This window comes from Bombus vosnesenskii, unplaced genomic scaffold (genome assembly GCF_011952255.1).
Source record: "Bombus vosnesenskii isolate JDL3184/JDL3185 unplaced genomic scaffold, Bvos_JDL3184-5_v1.1 scf7180000013398, whole genome shotgun sequence".
Classification (NCBI taxonomy): Eukaryota; Metazoa; Arthropoda; class Insecta; order Hymenoptera; family Apidae; genus Bombus; species Bombus vosnesenskii.
Genome location: NW_022883023.1, coordinates 746,904 through 769,116, shown reverse-complemented (window position 1 = coordinate 769,116; position 22,213 = coordinate 746,904). Strand labels below are relative to the sequence as shown.

Below are 22,213 nucleotides of genomic sequence, written 5' to 3'. Positions count from 1 at the left end.
CGAAGCTCGTAAAAAATCCCCGTGCTTCCGGCGCTAGCGTTGTATTGTTTGAGAAACATGTATTTTGTCCCGCATCACTTTCAAAATAATGTCTATTAAATCTTATGTATGATTTAAGATATTAGCTCGATTCTAATGAAATTTAATGTATACTATGGATAATATATAAGATATAAACGGAAGCAAGGTGCAGAAAGTTCTAGAAGTTTCGCGTATGGTTCTATTTCCGGTGTATATTAAAAGGTGCGCGATGCTTTCAGGTTGATCCACGCACCCGTCTAAAAGGCTCTGCTGTATTTACGTCCATGTTACAGGTTGCTTTTAGCCATAAAATAGTAAAAGATTACATTTCCTGTTCGCTACAGTATTATTTTATTGCGATGTTAGTTCTAAAAGTCTTACGGGCATTTTATCAGAGGTGTAACTTAACTCATGATGATACTCTAAATGCCCTTATGATACACAATATGCATACATTAGATACTATGTGTATGCTAGTATATATATATATAGATGTACATACACATATAAAAATTAATACATATTTATATATATCGATATCTCATTACCTAGTGTAGAGAAATATAATTATTACTTTTATATATGATTATATATACATATATAAATATATTTTATTTTTTTCTATAAATGAGAAAGAAGTAGATATTAAATTCGTTTTCAAAATTTATTCCATCACACTGCAGAAAGTTTGAATACAATAATCTATCCTATACTTACATCGAGATGTAATAATTTCGAAAACGAAGGTAAAGAATCGTTTTTCTTCTGATAATCTTATCTATAAAAACGAATATTCGATGATTTATCAATCTTCATATTTGCAAAAATCATGCAAACGTGTTAGTTTAGTCTGTTAAGAAATGTATTTTTTGTCCTACCGAACATGCCACGTGCCAGAGGTCTACGTAAGCACGAAGATAACACCAAGCAGCTGCTATAGACGATGCAGGTGAAGACGTGCAAAGCAGATGCTTCTTTTTGAATATCCTTTACACAGTAAAACCTTGAAGACACATTTATATCAGATTGAGTTAGGTTTTCAATGAAACTTTCCAAAAGGAAAGTGTTTCAAGTGCACTTTTATTTATGTTACATATGGAACAAATAAATGCACGATATTTACATAGGAAAGAAACGATATATATACATATGTCTTTTTTTCTTTGTTCAAAACGTTGTGAACTGGATTTATCTTTATATGTACATTTTTGTCTTTTCTAACAAAGTTATTTTAATAAGCAAATTTCTTCATGATACATGCATATATATATTGGTAACTACTGTAGAACTTTCTTAATGTTTCAAAATATTTTATTAACGAAAATAACCATGTAGTTGGTGACATGCAGTATTACTTGATAAAATTAAATTTCGTTTAGTGGGTCAGTGGAAGTGTTCAGCCACAAGCTATTTCGATGACAGTAACCTATATTTCCACTGGCTTTGCAGTGTCAAACTAAAGATAGCATCCACGCATCTAAATTTTCATTTCGCTGGACTAAATTCCCACTTTTCTTGATGCGTTCTTACTCACCACGCTATATACTATTTTGCCTATTACGTTTGTTTCGTTATTTTCTTTGTGCATTAGAAAGTGTCAAGAAGCAAAACGAATAAAGGAAGCGAGACATTTCAAAAGTATTAAACATACACACATGCGAAAGTAACAATTATTTATATACGCCTTTTTTTATATTTTATACCAATATATACACAATTTTTGTAATTTATATGTAGGTAGTGTTTTTTTTAGTATTAAATATTCAGTCTTTTAATAGATTAACATCATTTGGGGCTCAAATTTACTAAAGTATACTGTATATACAATTTTTCGAAAAGAGTATTCAAGATATAGTAGAGTCGATTCTACTTTCCTTCCACAAATTGGCACACCACTTTCAGCTTCGGGTCATGGAATCAATAGAACGCGTGGTCGCGCGCATCCCATAGGGTAGAAACAAACTAAAGTTAATATAAGTAACGCATCCAATTGCAACCTCGATGGACATGTCTTTTGTCATCTCTGTCTAGTCTGATGTGCAATGCACCAGGGCTGTACACAAAAATACTGTATACATCCGAAAGGCCTGACCTGGTCGTACCTTTTTGACTCGATCGTAACCGGTTCGTCCCGTCCCCCACCGACTCCACCTAGCTTTCTCGACCGTATCTACCGCTCTAAAATTGTGCCTATATGCCTACCTACAGTTAGAAACTAATTGCCAAAGGATTATCACAGGTCAGCGAGTGTTCAACCTTCCGTGTGCGTACCACGGTTCAATACCACAAGCAGGTCGATTATTATTAATAACCATGAAACTACCAAATTAATAGTAAACGCAACGTAAGATTAGTTTATAGCAAAATAACTATAATATAGATTATATTAGTTATACTAAGTACAATGACAAAAACGTAGTCGTAACCTTGCAGTTGTTTTAGATTATTAAAAAATACGTATATCAATTCCGAGCGAGTAAAAATAGCTTAACACATTAAGACAAGCAGGCTTCTATCTTTACTACAAATATCAATATCATAAAACTATAATACGTAGTTTGTAAAAATAATAAAAAATTTTATAAAATATATATGATGACATCACTGAAGTTTTAGTACAATGAACGAACCTTAAGTTTACATGGTAACCATAGAATTTAATCAAGCTAATATAAGAATTTAAAAGTTAATAATTAGTATTATTAAATGGATGAACTTCAATGATAAGTTCGACAGATAATTCACAAGTTATCGTAACTGTTTTCGCGATGACTCAGAGAATCACATTCCCCATTGAAATAGCGACACAAGCAGTTGTCCGAAACATTTTGTGATTCAGTATGTACGAAAACCTTGAGGATTTGGAAGCAAGAACGAGTTTACTTTGAATCGAAAGTACGTTGACGCTTTCGTTTGGTGGCAGCACTGATCGAGGAAGTCGTTAAACCTTCCAATGCTACATCTATCGGCGATAAGTGGAAGCAATATCCGATCTGTGCATTACAGTAGCTCTCTCGCTTCGTAGAGCGATACTTCGTCATTTTCGCATCCGTGCGAAATCCCGAACGAACAAGCGGAGCGAGCCGCGTCGCCATCTTTAGGAACGGTACCGACTATCTCCGCTATCGCCGCCTGCTTCGCTTTAAGAGCTTAAAATCAGTCCGCGACTATAGTAAAAGAATTCGTGTGTTTAGTGCGATAGCGCGTACTTTGTTTTCTATCGCGAGAAGATGCGATACACGTTTGTTCGCGATGTTCATTTAATACGTCCGAGTCAAAGTTTGTGGTGTGCGTGTCGCGTAAGTTGAGCAGACGACGTTTCGCAAGCGTTCCGAGGGTTGAGAGCGATCGAAACCGACGTCATTCTCTAGTTCCGTTCGACCCTTGTTTCAAACTGTCGTTCCTGAGTTGCGAATTAGCCACTCGGTACTATTACTGTGAGAACCGACTAGTGTTTAGTGTTTTGATTTGTCGAACCAGTGGAACGAACACGTCAAAGAAAGTTGCTGCGGTGTACGAGAGTACAGCGACAAGTTAAGGCAGAAATAAAGAGAGAAGGATAAGAAAGGAAAGACTGAGACAGCTCTAGTAGACGACGACAACGACGGGCTAGTACAATTGACAGGAAAGATGGCGCAAGGTGCGGACGAGGATTAATGCTGACCCATTTTTCCGCGCGAAATCGCTCGGTCTCACTTTGTCGTACAATTAAGGGACCACGAAGGTTCGTACCGAGTGCGAGAAGTCGTACGGTTGTTATTAAGTGAATCGAATACTGGCGAAAAAAGGGAAGGATAGTCCGCCATCGGTAGGAGTGTATCCATCGTGCAGTGCGCGCGTGTGCCCTGTTCTTGCGTAAGTGTGAGTGCTCTCTCGGACGTTTATAGGTCTTGTAGGGCCAGCATTGACAAGTATCGGATAGAAATATTGCGAATCGTCGGTGACGATAGGAGAGAGTACGGATAGTGGAGGAAAGTAGTAGAAGGTAGCAACAATTTTGAAGAGAGTGGAGATTGGCAGGGCCGTGGTAGGCTCGACTACGGAAGAGGGCAAACGAAAACGAAAACGAAGACGCGGTCTTCTGGAACTTCTTGAGCTGTGTAGAGCCCTGGCAGGCTCGTGTACGAGCGCGGCTGCTAAGATGGGCAACAATGCCGCGACTGCAAACAAAAAGGTTGACGCTGCCGAGAGCGTCAAGGAGTTTCTTGACAAGGCAAAGAAAGAGTTCGAGGACAAATGGAAAAGAAACCCTACAAATACTGCTGCCCTTGACGACTTTGAACGAATCAAGACACTGGGCACCGGCTCGTTCGGCCGTGTCATGATAGTGCAACACAAGCCGACCGGAGAGTATTATGCCATGAAAATACTCGACAAGCAGAAGGTCGTGAAACTTAAGCAAGTTGAACACACGCTTAACGAAAAGAGGATACTGCAGGCGATTAGCTTCCCGTTCCTGGTTTCATTACGGTTTCACTTCAAGGATAACTCTTATCTTTACATGGTCCTCGAATATGTCCCAGGAGGGGAGATGTTTAGCCATCTACGAAAGGTTGGTCGCTTCTCGGAACCACACTCGCGCTTTTACGCGGCACAAATCGTATTAGCGTTCGAGTACCTTCACTACCTCGACTTAATCTATAGGGACCTCAAGCCGGAGAATCTGTTGATCGATTCACAGGGCTATTTGAAAGTCACGGATTTCGGCTTTGCCAAAAGGGTACAGGGTAGAACATGGACCTTATGTGGCACGCCGGAATATCTCGCGCCTGAAATAATTCTCAGCAAAGGATACAACAAAGCTGTAGACTGGTGGGCGCTCGGTGTCCTCGTCTACGAGATGGCTGCCGGTTATCCACCATTTTTCGCTGATCAACCAATTCAAATCTACGAGAAAATCGTGAGCGGAAAGCCACGATTTCCCTCGCACTTTGGATCCGATCTGAAAGACTTACTACGTAATTTGCTGCAAGTCGATCTAACCAAGAGGTACGGTAATCTGAAGGCCGGTGTAAACGATATCAAGGGTCACAAGTGGTTCGCCAGTACCGATTGGATAGCTGTCTTCCAAAAGAAAATCGAGGCCCCGTTCATACCAAAATGCAAAGGGCCGGGAGACACAAGCAATTTCGATGACTACGAGGAGGAGACGCTGAGGATTTCGTTGACGGAGAAGTGTGCCAAGGAATTCGCCGAATTTTGAATTCCCACATTGATTCAAGATGGTCACACGTATCGCGTATACATTCATACGCGATGGTTCGTCGCTCGCTGCTCGCTTTTCTTCGGGCGAGGGATATAGATGAAGTAAGAGAGCGGGAGGATGGGAGCGAGTAGTGTAAACGAGAGAATGTATTACATGTATGCAAGATAGAAAGAAAGCGTATACAGGTGTGTGCGTGCGCGTGTATGATTCTGTGCGTTTGCGGGCACGCTCGATGCAATAGTTTTATAAAGGAAGGAAGGTGGCTTAGAAGAGTCGAGAAAGGGAAAGAAAACTAAGGAAGACGAGCACGTAAGAAGCAGATGGCAGATTTTGCGCTTTATTTTGTGATTGTGGACTTCTGAGAAGAGCGGAAATGGAAAGAGTATACGAAGGAAACACGGTAATCGGCGTCGTTGAACGTATTGAGATTGACAGAAATAAAAGAGATATAATATATTGGAAAAAATTACGATATATTGCATACACAGATATCATATATAAACACACATACACATACGCGTACGCGTGTGCTCACACTCATAGTCACTGTCACCACTACGACTTTTTACAAGAGAAACATCTTTTTTTTCAGCCAAGTAACTGACATTATTGACGTATGAGAATGACGATATATATATATATATTTATTTATTTATTATATATAAATATATATGTATATATTTACACGTATATGTGTGTGTTCCCTAAGATGGCTTTATTATCCGGTTTATTAGAGGCGGCGTGTGTAAAGATTGCTCTCGATAAGTACTATTAATATCGGAAAACGTGGTTTTGCCGGAATTATTTTGTACATACATCTAGTGTCCCTGTAATCTTTATGAATGTTCCCCGACCCCCTTTTACACCACGCCCCTCTACTCCATCGTCCTGCCTCTTTTAGCACATACAAAGTTTATAAAAAAGGGACTTGACGGGAGAAAATGGATATAAAATACACCAACAATTAATTGTCATGTCGTGCATTGTTGTCTATCTGTCTACGAGCATTTTTCTCTTCATTCTCGTTGGGAGAAAAGTTTTTGCCACGATACGAACCGTATTTATAATAGCTAGTCGTCACACGATTATTTTGCTGAAGTAATATTTATATGACTCGTTTTTCATCGATCGAGAAGGGCGAGAACGAGAGGGTGGGAGAACAGGGGGGAAAGAGAGAGAGAGAGAGAGAGAAAGGTAGACCTTTATTATAGCATATTATGAATCTTATTAAAAGAGAAAAAATGAAAAAAATACTCGTTATATACTGGCTACAGATGCTCGTTGTTGAATTATATTGTACCTTGCATAAATGATACAGGAAAAATAGGAACGAAGAGACGAAAGGGAGAGAGAGAGAGAGAGAGAGAGAGAGAGAGAAAGAAAGAAAGAAAGAGAGAGAGAGAGAGAGAGAGAGAGAGAAAGAGCGAGAAAATGAGAGTATTTGTGAAAATGCGATCGACGGGAGTACGAGCAAAATAAGGATTCATTTTTGGAACGTTTTTAATAGAGGACCACCGGCGTTCGTACATAGATACGTTATAAGAGTATTCGTATATAATTATATCGCCTTAAGTTGCTGTATGCAAAAAAAGCAACGTTATCTTTTATATAGAGCTGCACTTTTAGTACGAAATGTAAACGTATGGACAATCCTGTATTTGTGCAAGAGGAAAGAGAAACGAACGACGCACACGCGCGAAATGGCCAAAGGAAATTGCGCGTGTACGTGCACGTGGAGTGAAAATTTCATTTAACGGGATACAGAAGCGTGTTAAAACATGATCGCGAGAAGACTGTCCAAAAAAATAAAACGAATGACGAAACCAGGGACAAAAACAAACAAAGGAATGTAAACGAAGGAGAACAAAGGGACACGATAACGAAACGAAGAACAGCAGCAGTAGCAATGACAGCGAGAGTGTTATCGCTGAAAAACGCGTTTGTTAATTTATTTTTTGTTCTAATCCATTAAAACCACCTCCTTTCGAGATGAAGCGTATGGGATACTTTACGGCATCGTATCTCGGCGGTAATGAAATTCAACGGCCAGTTAACATAAGGAACGCTAGAATCAGAGAATCACCAACACCAACGAACCCTGAGCGTCGACGATTGGACACGCGTCGATCGTATAACGAGAATCGATTTTACAATGAAACACGCACGAGAAGGTCCGCCACACGCGTAGCTTCGTTCCAAGCCACACACACTGTGCGTATATACAGATATTACGAAATTTTCTGCGAATGGTTTCGCCGTGACATAAGATTGTCACTTCTGATCCGAATTCAAAGGGCTGTTCGATTATTACGCGATAAGAAAAGTTATAAGGTTGATCGTAGGCACGAAGTAATTTAAATTACGGGGACGTCGTATCAATCCGATTTCGGCGAACTGGCCAAGGCTTTAGCTAACCAGCTTAGATATATGTAATAAGAAAAAGATAGAGAATGCGAAACATTCGGATAAATCTGTGGCACACGTTGCGGTAACATCGGGTATACGATTACCGCGGTTTCCAGTTTCCTTTAGCTTCGTCCAGTTTCGTTCTCTTTGCAAACGAGACGAAACTTAACGATCAAAGTTGCAACTGAGCAAAAACAGGTAGAACGGGGTAAGGGAAACGTAACGGGTAACAAGTCAAATTATAACGAGGCTTACTTTCCCGCGTGCTTTGAACGTGCTCGTATCTGGATATTCTCGATAAGAGTTATATATATACATGTATATAATATGTATGTATATATACATATATGTATATAACGTAAAAAATGCGTGTTTGTTTTTGAATAGAGTTTCTTTCAACAAGAATGTAATTAACGATCATACGTATAGTTTTCCTAAATCGAACGAGCTGCTTTATCGATCAACGTATATCCACGAAAAATTTATGTTTAAAGATCGCAGTTTGGAAAACGCGAAATCTTCTCTCTCTCTATTGCGGTAAACGAGCGCGTCATAGCAATGCGCAAGTACAAAGAACTGGACAGAGAAAAGAATGTATGTTCTTTTTTGTCGCGTTGGTGACTTTTAGGATGTATATTCCATCCCTACCTTGAGTATACACGTGCACATTGTTCGCTCGCGCATGCTGCAGTGTTGAATAAATAAAAACAAGAATAGGCTTGGTTCGAACAAAGTAGCACGGAAGTTGTTGGCAAGGAATTGCGCGATCGAGACAGGTTATGCTTTCAAATCGTCCAATTTTGGCTGGTATTCTATCCGCATATACACACACACACATACACACACGCATGTATACAATGAAACGTTGCGGCGACACGACTACCAGTATCGTGATTAGCTTGTCGTTTATTCCTGTTCTTCGATATTTGTAATTTGGAGAATACAAATTCGCTGGTTTCGCTTCTTACGCGTATAAAATTCATCTTTTTTCTACATTTTACAAAAACCGTTTCTCTCGATATGTTCAGAAAGAAAGGTAAACCTATGACTCGGTAAAATTGTTTGAATAGCACAAATTCATTTCGCTCGGTATTCTAATCTCCAAGTTGGAGCAAATCGCCATGATTCGCGTTGGAACTTTGCTCATAAAAGTTCCACGTTATCTCACCTATGTGCATATCGTTATAGCTGAACGCTGTAAATTTAGCGCACATTGAATTGCTCGATACACTGCAAGTCATACAAGCAGGATCAGATCTATCAATTTTTAGAGCAATTGGTTTTATATTTTATCGATCTTAGTTCGAAGATGTTTCTTTGTATGTTTTTCTGGTTCGGTAAGGACAGCACGCTATAAAAGGTCGTTAATCGATCGTGGCACCTCTGTAAATCGGATAATCTTACGCGTTTCATACTACGCTTCTTGTTACCAACCTTTATCTGATTGATTATTCGTAACTGTCCTAGGACAACTACAAGGCAATCGTCTAAGCTTTATCGCTATAACGTGAGGATTTGAGGAGATAAGGCCTCTTTCACCGTCGCGTATTATTTTCTTCGTTATAGCTTCTCTACAAATGGTTGTAGATTACGGCATCTTAATGTAGCGTTAATGCATTCGAACAATATTTATTTTCGACGCATAATAACCGTCGAGTCATATCTGTGCAATAAAAGTTACACAGGATAGTTTCATTGTATTTTGAAAATCTTGAAGAACGTGTACGATCGTCGAGTGTACAAAGATTCTTTTGTAAATATTAGTTGTAAGCGATCGTTTAAAGCCACATTATACCGCTATGTTTATCGTAGTTTTGCTGCGTTAAGCGATTCTTTCTCAAGAATTTGCCACGGAACGCATCGTTAAGTCGATTCTCAATTACGTATCGCACTCCTCAATCTTATCCATTTCCACTTTTTCTTCTTCGATTCGACGTGCAATACGTGCCGTTATTGCTCTATCCGTAAATAGATCGTCCCTTGGTTCTCTGAATGATCGTTTCGCAATCGTTGACCCACGTGTGTCGATAAAATTTTAAACAATCACACGTATAAATACTTACGTAATCGTATCAAAAGTATCTTCGTTCAAGTTCATATCGTAAGTGGTAAATTGCCTGCGTTACAGACGCATACATTCTGGCAATAACACTTTGTTCCGCTTTGTGTTTAGTACTTTACGTTTGTCTTTTGTCTGCCATCTCTTTGCACAATTGTACCCGCCGATCAAGGGAGGGATCTATTTTACGACTCGTTATTAACCACTAAGCAATCTTGTTTTCTTTTCTCTTGTAAAACCAGTTAATCGACCATAGAGAGGAAATTTGTCAACGGTCAGATAATCTGGCAAATAAGAGAACGAATATAATTCTATTTGATATTAAAGCCTCGAATGTACAGAAATATTTTAGCGTCTGCGAGTTTCAGGCCACTCCGTAGCGAAAAGAAATTAAAAAAAGAAAAGAAGATTAAATTAAGAAAGAAAAAGAAGAGAAGAAACGTATTATTTCGTATCAATTTTTTAATTTATGGTTTTTATGTTACTTTATTTCATATAATTTGTTACATGTTTTTTATTGATTCTTATATCGATGGAAATTTAATTTGATTTTTCTGTAACAGGGGAACGTTTTTTTTTCCACAGTTTCAAAAATCATGTAATCAAAAGATTGTTTTCTAATTATACATTTTTCAAAAGTTGTTTATTTCTGTTACGTTGCATCGTATTATTGATTAATTTAAGATCGAAAATCAATTATATCCGGTGTCATTTACTGTTATTACGCGTAGCTTGTAATACAGCGACAGAAGCGGTCTTAAACTTCTGACTGATAGTGCATGCGTATCGATGGTTACTTTCCGTCTGTTACCCGTATGCTCTCAAATTGGAATTAATTATTTATTGAACGTAAATCAAGTGCAATTCCGCTCATGGAAAGCGGTCAATTGCGTTATTTTATTGTTTCATCCATTGTCATGTAACGGTTTGCCTTCGGCGCCCATTAAAATATCGTTGCACAGAACAGAACAGTCGCAACGTTTTTGCTTGCAGCGTAGTGTATTTTATTAAGATTCTACGCAGGAAGTGAATCGGATCGAATAAGACAACTTATCTAATCGCTATTTTAAATATCTCCGGTGAATTATAATGATCGGAATCAGTGGCAGTTCATTTTTGATACGTTTCTGTATCTATGTTCTTAGTGGCCTGGCTTGTAACTCAGGATAATGTAATCAGTACGATTAGCATTGGATAATTTGATGTTTTAAGTCTTCGATTGGTATCGTTGGATTGTAGATAATTCACAGTAAGGTAGATTAATTTTAGGATACTTTATTTTAATTTGTATTTTCTATTTTATGTGATAAAGATAGTCAGCGATCGAACTAGCATCGATCGATGATCGAAGTATGATACAAATTAGAACGAAATATCCTAAAATTTTGTATAAATGTGACGCTAACGTGGTCGTTTCTCATGCAATGGTTCCAGTTGAGGGTTAAAAAACCTACATCATTCGAAAAATAACAAACGGATATTTCCAAGTAATTTCATTTCGTAGCAAATTAATTCTGGGAGTAAATTATTCTTTGTTATTTTACGAATGTTCATTTTCTGATATAATATTATTTTCTTGTTATTTCTTTGGAAAGGTAATATATCCGAATCACCGTGGTGAACGGATTTCGGATATTCACGGTGACTTTGCATCTCAAAAATAGCTACCCAACGTCTTTATAGCCAGTAGCGCAGTGTCCTATGGGTATCCAAAATTAAAACAAGGTTTGACCTGTTTCATCGATCTGTTTTTATAGTAGGATATTCAAGCGCCATAGCAATTATTATTTTCTCGAAATCCTATCTCATATTCAACTTCGTCCAGTCGATTAACGATGTATCGACTTTTATCAATTTTTCTCAATACGATTTATACACGATGTTAATGAGTAAAAGAATCAGCTTATCCGTCAGTTAGTATCTTCGAAGCTATTTGTTTTTACATAAAATAGCGAACGATTTCAAAGTTTAGTATGAAATAACGTTGGAATCGAAGCATAAGAAAAATTTGACAGAACACGTGTCAGTGAAATATTTATAAATGTAAAAATACCTACCAATGAACTGTTCACCGATACTTTTGTATTTTTATATTTCACCATAACATGGTAGTATTGGTAAAAGCAAATCTCTTTGAAGAGCTTGGGGGAATATTGGCATGAAATATCAGGTTCGGTCGAGACGGTGCAGTTTCGAATTAATAAATTCAATATTCATGAAACGGACACACACACACACACACATGCACACACTCTCTCTCTCTTAGCCGACACATTGGTTCTTCCCTCTTCGCGTAACAGACAAACTGTTGCGACGTTTTAATAAGAGAATCAACGAAGAAGGAAGGGGGATAGAGGTTAAGAGAGTACTCGATAATATTGAACTGCTACGATAGAACGTCGGCGAATATATGGACTTGGAAATTTTCCCATCATCGTAGTTTTATCAACTAGCCAACTCAACGGTAATTGATATTACCTTTGTCCTTTCTTCGAAAATCGATGTGTTTGTCTTGCGCTCTATAGGTTGTTAAATCTACCGAATAATAACTGGTGCAATAGTAATTTATATATATGAGATATTAGGACGCGTCTATCTCTGCGTATCTTTTGCCAGGCTATTCGTATTTAAAATTCCAACTTTCTTACGGTTTATCATGTTCTCGTGAATTTCCAGGCGTACTTTCCTTACGTAATACAATAGGATATCTTCCTTTGCATCGTTACGCGTTTCATCGTTTTGTATTTTGTATCGACGTACCGTCGATAATTATATCAAAATATTTCTACGATCAAAGATACGAAGATGATCCTCGAAGGTTACTTTCTGCTCGTAAGAGTCGTTATCAGGAACATTCACGTTCATATTTTTATATGAAACATCGACGCTGCGAGATTGTTGTGCGCACAAGTGAAGTTCGATAAAGTAGTTGAGTAAATTCCGTTATAATATGCAAACTAATTCTACGTAGAACGACGAAGGATCGCTATTTGGAAAATAAAAGGGAGAAGCGCAGAGGGGAAAGAGAACGAAAGAGAACGAAAGAGAACGATGATCTTAAAGAGCGAAGCATGTACCATGCTGGAACATCTATGACAAGCACGCTCGTAAAATTTACGATTGGGCTATTAACGATCAATTTAGTTTGAGACAAGGCGAGCGTGGTAGTAGTTACGCGGTGTGCCATTCTTCGGAAATAACTTGCAGTGTATAAAGATTTCTTTAAAATCTACGTGCTCGCAGATTATTTTCATATCGAGCTTTGTAAACCGTGCGCGGTATTGATTTATCGATCAAAATTCCGTTTCGTATTTATTGCTGTAATATCCGTTTTACATTAACGGCGATGTCTGGTCGATTCTTTGTTTGCATATTGTAATTTTAGATAGGGAACACGTAATAACGTTTTTTGTTAATCAGCGTTGGGAAAATTTTTACGAATTCTGCAGAGTTCTCGATAGATAATTGAAAATCGTTGTTGTTCGTGCAGTGGAACAGTCGGACAGAATACGTAAAACTGCGCGGTAATTCGTATCGATTTTTTGAGATCGCAGAATGACGTTCGAGTTGTTCGATCGGCATTGAAAATTCCGTTCGGCTCTTCGATCTGCTTAAATTTGTGAAATTCAACAAGTCGTTTAAAAAAAGTTGTCCGATGTTACGCCAAGTTTTATTAGCGATCAACGTCGAGTATTTTATAATTCCTCGAAGTAAAACGTTCGATTATTCGTAGCATAGAAATTCTGATCGGAGGACGAAGAGCGAAGTTGTGGAATGGAACACTTTGAAAGAAGCCAGCTTTAATGAAATGCATTCTTTTTTTTCCTTTTTTCTTCTCTTCTTTTCAGATCTTCGATTTTCCTCTCCGCGTTTCCAACGATTTACGCGTCTCTTTGTCGCTTAGTATCGAAAGTTGTTCATCGTTCGTTATCGTTGGTATTCTGTTATTTTATTTTATCTTTGGCGGTCGATTGCCGCAGTATTGCGTCACAGAGAATCGTAATGTAATACAAAGAATCGCAGAAATACGCTTGTACCATTTATACTTCTCACGTATAATTCCAGGCTGCTTTCTTTTAAAGCGAACGCGTCGTTTTGCCTCTTTCGTTTCTCGGTACTTATCGTCGGATAATAGATTGAAATTAAGGAATTCGAAGGCAATGGAAGTGTCTAGCGTGGTAATTACGATCGATGAAATGAAAATTCACAGGCCTAAGTTGCTCTCGTGCAGTGCGCTTCTATTTGATTTGAATCTGATAAAAAGGTTTCGTCGTTTCGTCTCTTTTCGGTTGTTTCGCCTACAACGCGAAACTCATTCTGCATTCTAACAGATAGCGATTGCGACATCACGGTTATGCTTCGTTCGTTGGAATATTCACAGTGCACGTCGTAATGCACAGAACGTCTCGATAGGTCTACAATTGCGGGATCAAAGGAAATTAAAATTACGTCGGATCTTGAATTTACTTTGCTATTTAACGAAACATCGAACCCTCTTCTCTATTAAAATCTTTATTCGAGAATTTCTCTTATACGTTCGTTTGTTTTACCGGATTAGACCGGAAGTTCTGCCGATGTAATTCCGTTTTAATGGAAATAGATTTGTAAATAAAAGTCTATCGACGTTCTTCTATCATTGAAAATCTATTGAAGTTGCTCGATTCGTAGAAATCTATAGCGCGTTCAAGCGTTCTAGAGAGATAGTTATAGGAAAAAGCGGCGAAACTTTCGCATCGATACGATCCGCCGCTCATCTTCGATCTCTTGAAATTGAAATTCGTAAGAGTTTCCGAGCTCCAACTAATTTTACCGTATGCAATTCGAAACTACGTTATTTCCTTTTATCCCGGGAATTACGCGATTAAATCCACTTTCCACCGACTCAGGCAATGCCATTGCGAGCGTAGGGTCGTGTCTTTTTTATATCAGGTACAAGATTATTCGATCCGGCTTGAGAAGTAATTCCGACTTATTCGATCAGCAAGGTTATCAAGCGCGCAAAGAAGGACTATCCGTAGTAAATTAATCGTCGGTCCTCTCAGCCGACGTTCCTCATCTGTGGCTGTGCTCACGATAGTGTTTCTGCTTCTCGGATGTTATCGTCGCTCGTCTTGATATGTAGATAGTCGCTATCGATGCTTTCGACGCGAATAAACCGCGTTATCTCATGCTGATACCAGTGATGCTAGTTAGCGAGCGAGGCTTCGATCCGCTTCCTAGTTGCACAAGGGTTACGCGTACCAGGTTATTTACATTGCGCGTCTCCCGGTTTATGGGACCAAACGTCCCCGTGACATCCTCGCCGACATCTCGAGGAACCGCAATTTTCCACACACTCGGCCAAACTTCGTCTCCTTCCTGGCTCCGTAGTTTCGTTCGTCAAACTGAAATTCGTCGAACTGAAAATCCGTTAACCGGCGTCGGAAGTATCGCTTCGTCGAGCTGGCAGTTTCCACTCTTGGCCAGGTTCATTCTCCTTCTTGACATTTTGTCTATCGAACGGACAAGCGTCGAAGCTGACTACGCGACGATGCAACCAGTCCGAAAGAAGATATCGTTCTCGAGATCGCATCGTAAGTTCCGACCGAATCGGATTCCAGTTATCGTCGATCGAACGCGATCGGCATCGACAGAACGTCGAGAAGATTTCAGAAGTTGTGAAAAAGTTCAAATTCCAAGAGTTTCGCGGAAACTTGGGGGCTGCGTGTGATCAGCGAGTGATGACCGACTCTTGTGAATCTTAGGAGGATATCGGCCAGGTGTCTCTTAGAACGGAAACTCTTCTTTCGGTAAGCTTTGTGTTAATTGGTAGCGCGTTCGAAGAACGAAGCTGAGAAATCGCTTCTTCGTATCGCGTATCCTCATCCGTTTCATCGACATTCCATTTCTCATTGACCGTGAAACACGGAGACGACAGTTGAAACACCGACAGTTCGTTCCATCCGCGCGCGTCAGGCGTTTCGTTAATCGACGAATCACGCGACTTATAGTTTTGGAAACACGTACACCATCGCGTGTGATAACGCGCTAAATCGCCATTCGATCGATACAGAGAGAACGACGTTTTCTCCACGACCATTATAAACATAGGGAACTAACGACCAAAACGAACGTCAGATACAAGTTGATAAAGTGGTGGGATACGACGGTGAAACATCGCCGTTTTAAATGAGATGACACGGTTACCGTTGATTCTGAACACAGCTTTAGAAAATGTTCCTCTGTCTGATGTGTGACGTAGAAAACTAGAATCCAAGTACGTAAGATTTTCACCGGATTTTCACGCGTTTGTGCGTCGTAGCAATATGGACTTTTTTTCGTCCACAGGAACTTTCTTGGGGAATAGTTTTTTTTTTTTTAATTTAATATTTCATATTCACAATTTGTCCAATTTGGATATTTGGTAGAATTTTTTAGTTGCGAATTTTTTAGCCGAGGAATAGTTTGATCTGCTTCCTTAGTTCTTATCGCGATTGGGATTTTCGAAGGATTTTTATTCGTGAATTAGAAGTAGTCACATGTTTATTTTTTTTTTTTTTTTTTTTGCTTTACGAAAGCATCTACTTCGGAGAATTTATCATCGAGTTTCGCTCGTTTTCGAGTTATTGCATCGTTAAAAATCCACTTTGCACGCGTTTCATCCTCGTAATAATCAATAGAATACAACGTAGCAAGTACAATATCAAACTTTTGATTCTTAAATGTACAAATGTATTCTGATTTCATCAGATACGTATTAGTTGTACGGATATTCGTAAATACGACTTTAAACGACGACGTCTATGTTTCGATTCGCGAGTTTCTTCGATTCCATTCTATTCCTATCGCCGCTTATCTCGCGTTTATTTAGCTCGTCGTTGTCTGATTGCGTAATAGATAAGCGTACGTCGTGTTGGGTATCGTAGAGCATTTACGGGCGAACTTGCAAACACGAGGAAATCCTATCGTTTTTCTTGGAAATAATATTTAGTTGGTCGATTAGTAATTATCGCACGATATAATACACGTCTAATTATCGGGAAATATTCAGTCGCATTTCCTTCTCGCCAAGTCGTAAACTCGCGCAAACGGGATAAAACCGATTAGTTTTCAGGATTAATCGAATTGCTTGATAATTTTTGCCAAACTAAGATCTAAGACAGATATTTGCTTTCGTTTCTCCTTCTAGATACATGTAAATATTTTTCTACCTGCATCGATTAAACGTAACACGATCTTCGACTCTTCTGGTTTTTATCGACGCACGTGTGTTGCCGTCGCAGATATCACGGGAACGCGTTACCGATAACGACCTCGTAAGGTGTAACGATTTTCGATCGCGCGACCAGATAAGATTGCGTTCGAGCAAGAAGCGTGCGAGGAACTGTTTTGATTGCGAATATTCGACGTAATTGTAACGGCGTTCTCCATCTGTCGAACACTTCAATGACGTATCGCGTGATTTTAGTATGGCGATGTAAGTGGAACAGCGAGGACGGTCTTCTATCGGAAGGAAGGCGACTTCGATTCAAAGCCAAGTACATAGTTTTGTTGGAACGTAGTTCTCGACGTGTTCGATCGGCGACAGAAGAACGATATCGCGAGTATGGTCCCCTTCTCTTTCTCTCGTCTCCATCCTCTATGATCAGTCCCGATATTCCTAACGATCGAGAAATCGAGTCTCGCACTTTTCCCGTCGAATTATTTCGCGCTGTTCGTCGTTCGTCCAGCATCTCGGCATTTGAATTTGCTGTCTGTGACGAAAAACGTATCGCGTTTAGGCGTCTCGTTAAATTAGGCGAAGGAACCGTCGAAGCGAATGCATGACATTTTGTATTTTATATATAGCATTCTTGTTACGGAAATAATGATGGACACTTAATAAAGTAAAAGCGACAAACGCCAGTTCGATGTTGATCAACGAAATGACGCGTCGTCGTGTTCAGGAAACCTTTTTCTATTTTCTGAGAAACAGACATATCCGATTTCTGTTGTTTTCGGCCGTCACGGCTAGGTTTTCGAAAAGTATCATCAGATAACGTTTACGATGGCGAATTAACGAAACTTTGGAGACGTCAGTTCGCCAATTTTTTTTTTTTTTTTTGTATAATTTATGCGTTTTTTCGGAGTACGCTTATGTCCGCGAGTACGTGTTTTCGCGTGTCGCGTTTGCTGTGTATAAGACAAAGTAAGCGTTTTTGTCTGCGAAATAAAAGTAGGTGGGAGCCTTTTATGCTTGTACATAGGCAAAGTAGTCAGCCTTGGTGAAGTTCGTTGCTTTTCCGTACGCAATGTCTCGACCTCTGAAGGCTACCTGCATTCGTTAGGCGTTCAGCCGCCCGCAGAATCTTTTTTGTCGTCGCCAACGAACGAAGCCGTTTCGCTGGCCTCGTTAATCTTCCCTTCCAAATGTGGAGACGAGGAAGGGCAGCCCGTTCGACAGTTGATATTTCTCGTCGACGTCTTTGTTCTCCTGCGTCGAATATGAAAGCGAAAGCGATTGGAATTTTACCGTTACGGATATCGTGCGCAATCGTCGTTGCAATATTCACGTTTACCTCCATAATTAGTCGTTGTTAAGTTTGAGTTTTCTATGACTTGATCTTCTTTTTACTTACTACGAAACATTCGCGCTGTTTCCTTAAATACGATCTTTCGTACGTATTTTAAGAAGAGATACGAATATGTTGTGGAAAATACATTTTTCAATTTATCTTCGACATTTTACTCGTAGTATCATTTACACTCTCGTTACTTATACTAACTTACCTATATTAGCTTCAATTACTTGTTCGTCTGCAGTCAAATCTAATTCAACCGATACCTAATTCCCATTTTAAATTAGAACGATCAAAGCGTTGCTCAGTATTATGTTTCCTTTTGATATACGGTGGCTAGGAAAAGTATTTGCGCATCCGAACGAGGCATCTTTTAATTACGCTTTGCCTTTTATTTATTTGCATAATATGACATTTTCTTGATTGTACGAACGTACTACTAAATTCTAGTAAATTTAATAAACATGAAATATCGATAAAATCGATATAAATATCACGATAGATTCAACGATACGTGCAAATATCTTTTCGCAGTCGCTGCATATTTGAAACTTTTTCTAGTAATATTCATGGCGAATGGTTTTGTATGAAACTAGAAGTAACATAAGCGTTTAAGATACGACATTTATAGTACCATGTATACTTAACAAGTTGGCCGAGTCTCTTTCAGACGACACTGTTAAATGGATTAATACGTGGAATATCCTGAAAACGCATTAGAACGGGAAATTGTTATTGAAGTTGCGACTAGAATTAAAATTATCCTTCGTCCCAGAGCACAATTATCCAGCTATACTTCGGTCGGTAGAAATAGATTTCCCGATCTAACGTCTCGATCCGAAGTCGGAGCGTTAACTGTGTGCTTTAACTCGAGCAATAGCTACGATGCGCCGTCGTTAGTCACTATAATTTTATGCATCGACCTCGTGTCTGGCCTCCAGATGTGACACTCGGTAGCGAACGACCATTGTAATTATTCGATATTAGCCCTGCTGCGTTTTAGTATCGACACTTTGCAGTTTCTCGAGTCGTTTAACGATAAATCAATTACCAAACGTTAGAACATGTAACGCCTCTTCGAAACCTTGACACGGTTCGTTTCTTACGTTCCGCTTTGTTAATTAACGTTCTTTACATACAAATAATCTTTTTACGCGAAATCTTTGCGAAATAATTTCGAAAAATCGAGGATCGGCCGATTGGAAGCTGTGTGATAATCGCGTTCGTATAGTTCGCTGGCTATTAGTTCGATGAACGTACATGTACTTAAATGCTTCGACTTTGCGAGGGTGTGTGCTCAACGCGAACCGAAATGATTCATCGAGGCCCGCCTCCAAGTTGTACTTCACCATGGCGCATGTATTTAGAATTCGTACTGAAATATGTACATACCACGACGCGTTCGTACGATTTTGTTCCGAGAGAATATAACGTTTCGTTGCTTCGTATTTATTACTCGCGATCAGATCGCATGAAGTAAAAATAATCGGGGAAGATTCCAATGAGAAAAAGTTAGAGCAAAGGACGGATAATACAAATTTCTGCCAAATTCCTCTTGGTCTCGGAGACAAGGATAGATTGGTTCTCTTAGTCTGAATATTTCTTAAATGGCGATATTTCTCGTTAGACCGATGATCGAAGGTTCCAACGAATCCACGTACGATACAAAATTTGGGCTTAATTTTACGGACTACGGTGTATGCATGGATCGTCGATTTATTAAGATTTCTTTCCAAAGACTCGTATTCTTTTATAGGTCTACGCCGTTTGAACGACGATATCGAGATTTCTCTGGCGATCGGAGATAGATCGTATCTGGACAGTCTGGACATAGTTGTTTGGGTGGGTATTCGATTAAACTCGCTGGTTAATTTCTATTTTATTTGAGTGGAATTGGTAAAGACAGGAAAATCGATCGATAGCTTCTTGTCTGTCCGATATAAAACCGAAGATTTGATAAATTCGTTGCGAACGTTTAGGTTTTGTTCGAACTTTATCAAGTTCCTTCCAAGTTCTAGATCTGCTAGCCAAATATAAGACGAGCTAAGAAATTTCCAAGCTTTTTGTTGCATCGCAGTGGCATTAAAAACTCGTCCTTTTATTTATGTTTCCCGTCGTTGTCCTTTAGAGTGACTCGTCTCTTTCCTGCAAATGACACGTAACTGGAAACGTCGCGTACAAAGACAATCGAGACTCTCGGGGAAACCTGATGGAACCTCGTTCTCGACGAGAATCCTAATATATATCATATATATATATATATATATATAAAACGTAGATTTAATTCAGTTCGTCGAAGCGGAGAAGTAATCGTCGTCGATTTTTCATCTGAATTTTCTCCGGATCTTCTTTATTTGGAAAGGAAAGAACGATCTGGTTGTTCTCGATAGACGGTTTCGGTTTAACGCGTACAATATTTTTAGCTATTTGTTCGACGAGTCCTTACGTTCATTCTTCCTCATCGACGTTTCAACTCTTAATTAGCGTTAGATAACTACGTTTTCGCTAGGTAATACGTGGAATACTAACGTAAACTTATCGAATCTCGTATCGAGTTACGTACGTAATTACGACTTGAAAAATACGTAAATAGATAGAAGAAGTCGTTCGTAAGATCGATTTAGACCAAACATAACGTTTATCGGTACTCCACGTGAGCACACGAGCTGTTGCTTGTAACAAAAATCTCGTTATCATCGAGTGGAGAATCTCAGGTGTCAGGGCAGGGACAGGACGGTCCTTCCACCGCATTCATCCAATTTACTTTTCTATGCTCTTGTACATGTAATACACGCATACATACGTATACTTATATAAATATAATACATTAAATAAGCGTACGTAACACTAAAACGAGAAGAAAATTCTATTATATCGCCCCTATTTCTAGTCGTGACGGGATATTAAGGATCGAAGCGAACATTGTGAACCTCGAATAGATGTAACGCGTATCTAATAGGAAATTACGTACCTCGGAGAGAATTACACACCGTCCAACACCTTCCGAGTCGTACGAAATGAATTAATGAATTAATACGATGGATTAAGACAGGAAAGAAAAGAAATTACGGAATACCGAGCGGCTGAGAAACGATAGTTTTCCGCGTTACGATTCTTACCGCGTAACCGAACAAGCCGCGCTTTTCTTTGAACAACGGCGACTTATTAATTCAATTTACCAATGACGTTCGTTTTGCGAATTAAAGTTACTTAAAAAATTTACCAGAATCTCAAAGGCAACAGCGTTGGTTCGTCCTTACGTTGCTCGATAACGGGTAACAGATATTATTTATTCTACGGCAATTTCATTACGTACCAATTTATGTCTCTTCGAGGTATTTACTCGCGATAACGAGATAGATAGGTACGAACGAGAGGGTATACTTTTGTCGTGCGTCGTTGGCAATCGAATTTCGAAGATGGATGCGAACGACGATAATTGGCGTTGTGCGTGTTTTCTTGGTAAAAGTAAACGAATGTTCACGGTCGTGTAAATAATTCAAACGACCGTCCGAAATATCTACGTCTGTGTAAAAATCGAATACGCGTGTACAAAGTGGAAGATGCTTTTACCTACGAACAGCTTCTCTTATCGTTCGATCGCAGTTATTCGTCGTTGCAGATTTTTCCTCTTCGTCGATAACGTGCACCGAATATGCGACTCGATCGTTAACTGGCACGATGACGTAACCAGAAGATCAGATTTCTTCGATAATTTTTGCGTTATCCAACGACGTAGTTTTATAAAGCGGCTACCGTCACACGCCGTTGAAAACATATTTCAAGAAGTCGGTCGTTCGATTAATCCTCGTCCGTCCGCTCGTTTTCTCCGCTTAATGTTCGTACTTTGGTGTTAAGTCAGAGCAGACAATGATAAAACATCGATCTAACGAAAATCAATGTAACGACCGGTCGAGTTTGCAAATTCTCTTACCGAAGATGAGAGGGATGTACGAGGATTAACGATCAACGATATTTCTGCGA

General features: G+C 39.2%; 1 protein-coding gene across 1 annotated transcript; it reads left to right on the top strand.

Moving 5' to 3' along the window:
- The first annotated feature begins 3,046 nt into the window (after positions 1–3,046).
- Positions 3,047–7,033, top strand: LOC117237748 (cAMP-dependent protein kinase catalytic subunit 1). Its single transcript, XM_033502045.1, has one exon. It carries the CDS (start codon positions 4,163–4,165, stop codon positions 5,222–5,224), a length of 1,062 nt encoding a protein of 353 aa, XP_033357936.1. The 5' UTR covers positions 3,047–4,162; the 3' UTR covers positions 5,225–7,033.
- The last annotated feature ends 15,180 nt before the right edge of the window (positions 7,034–22,213 follow it).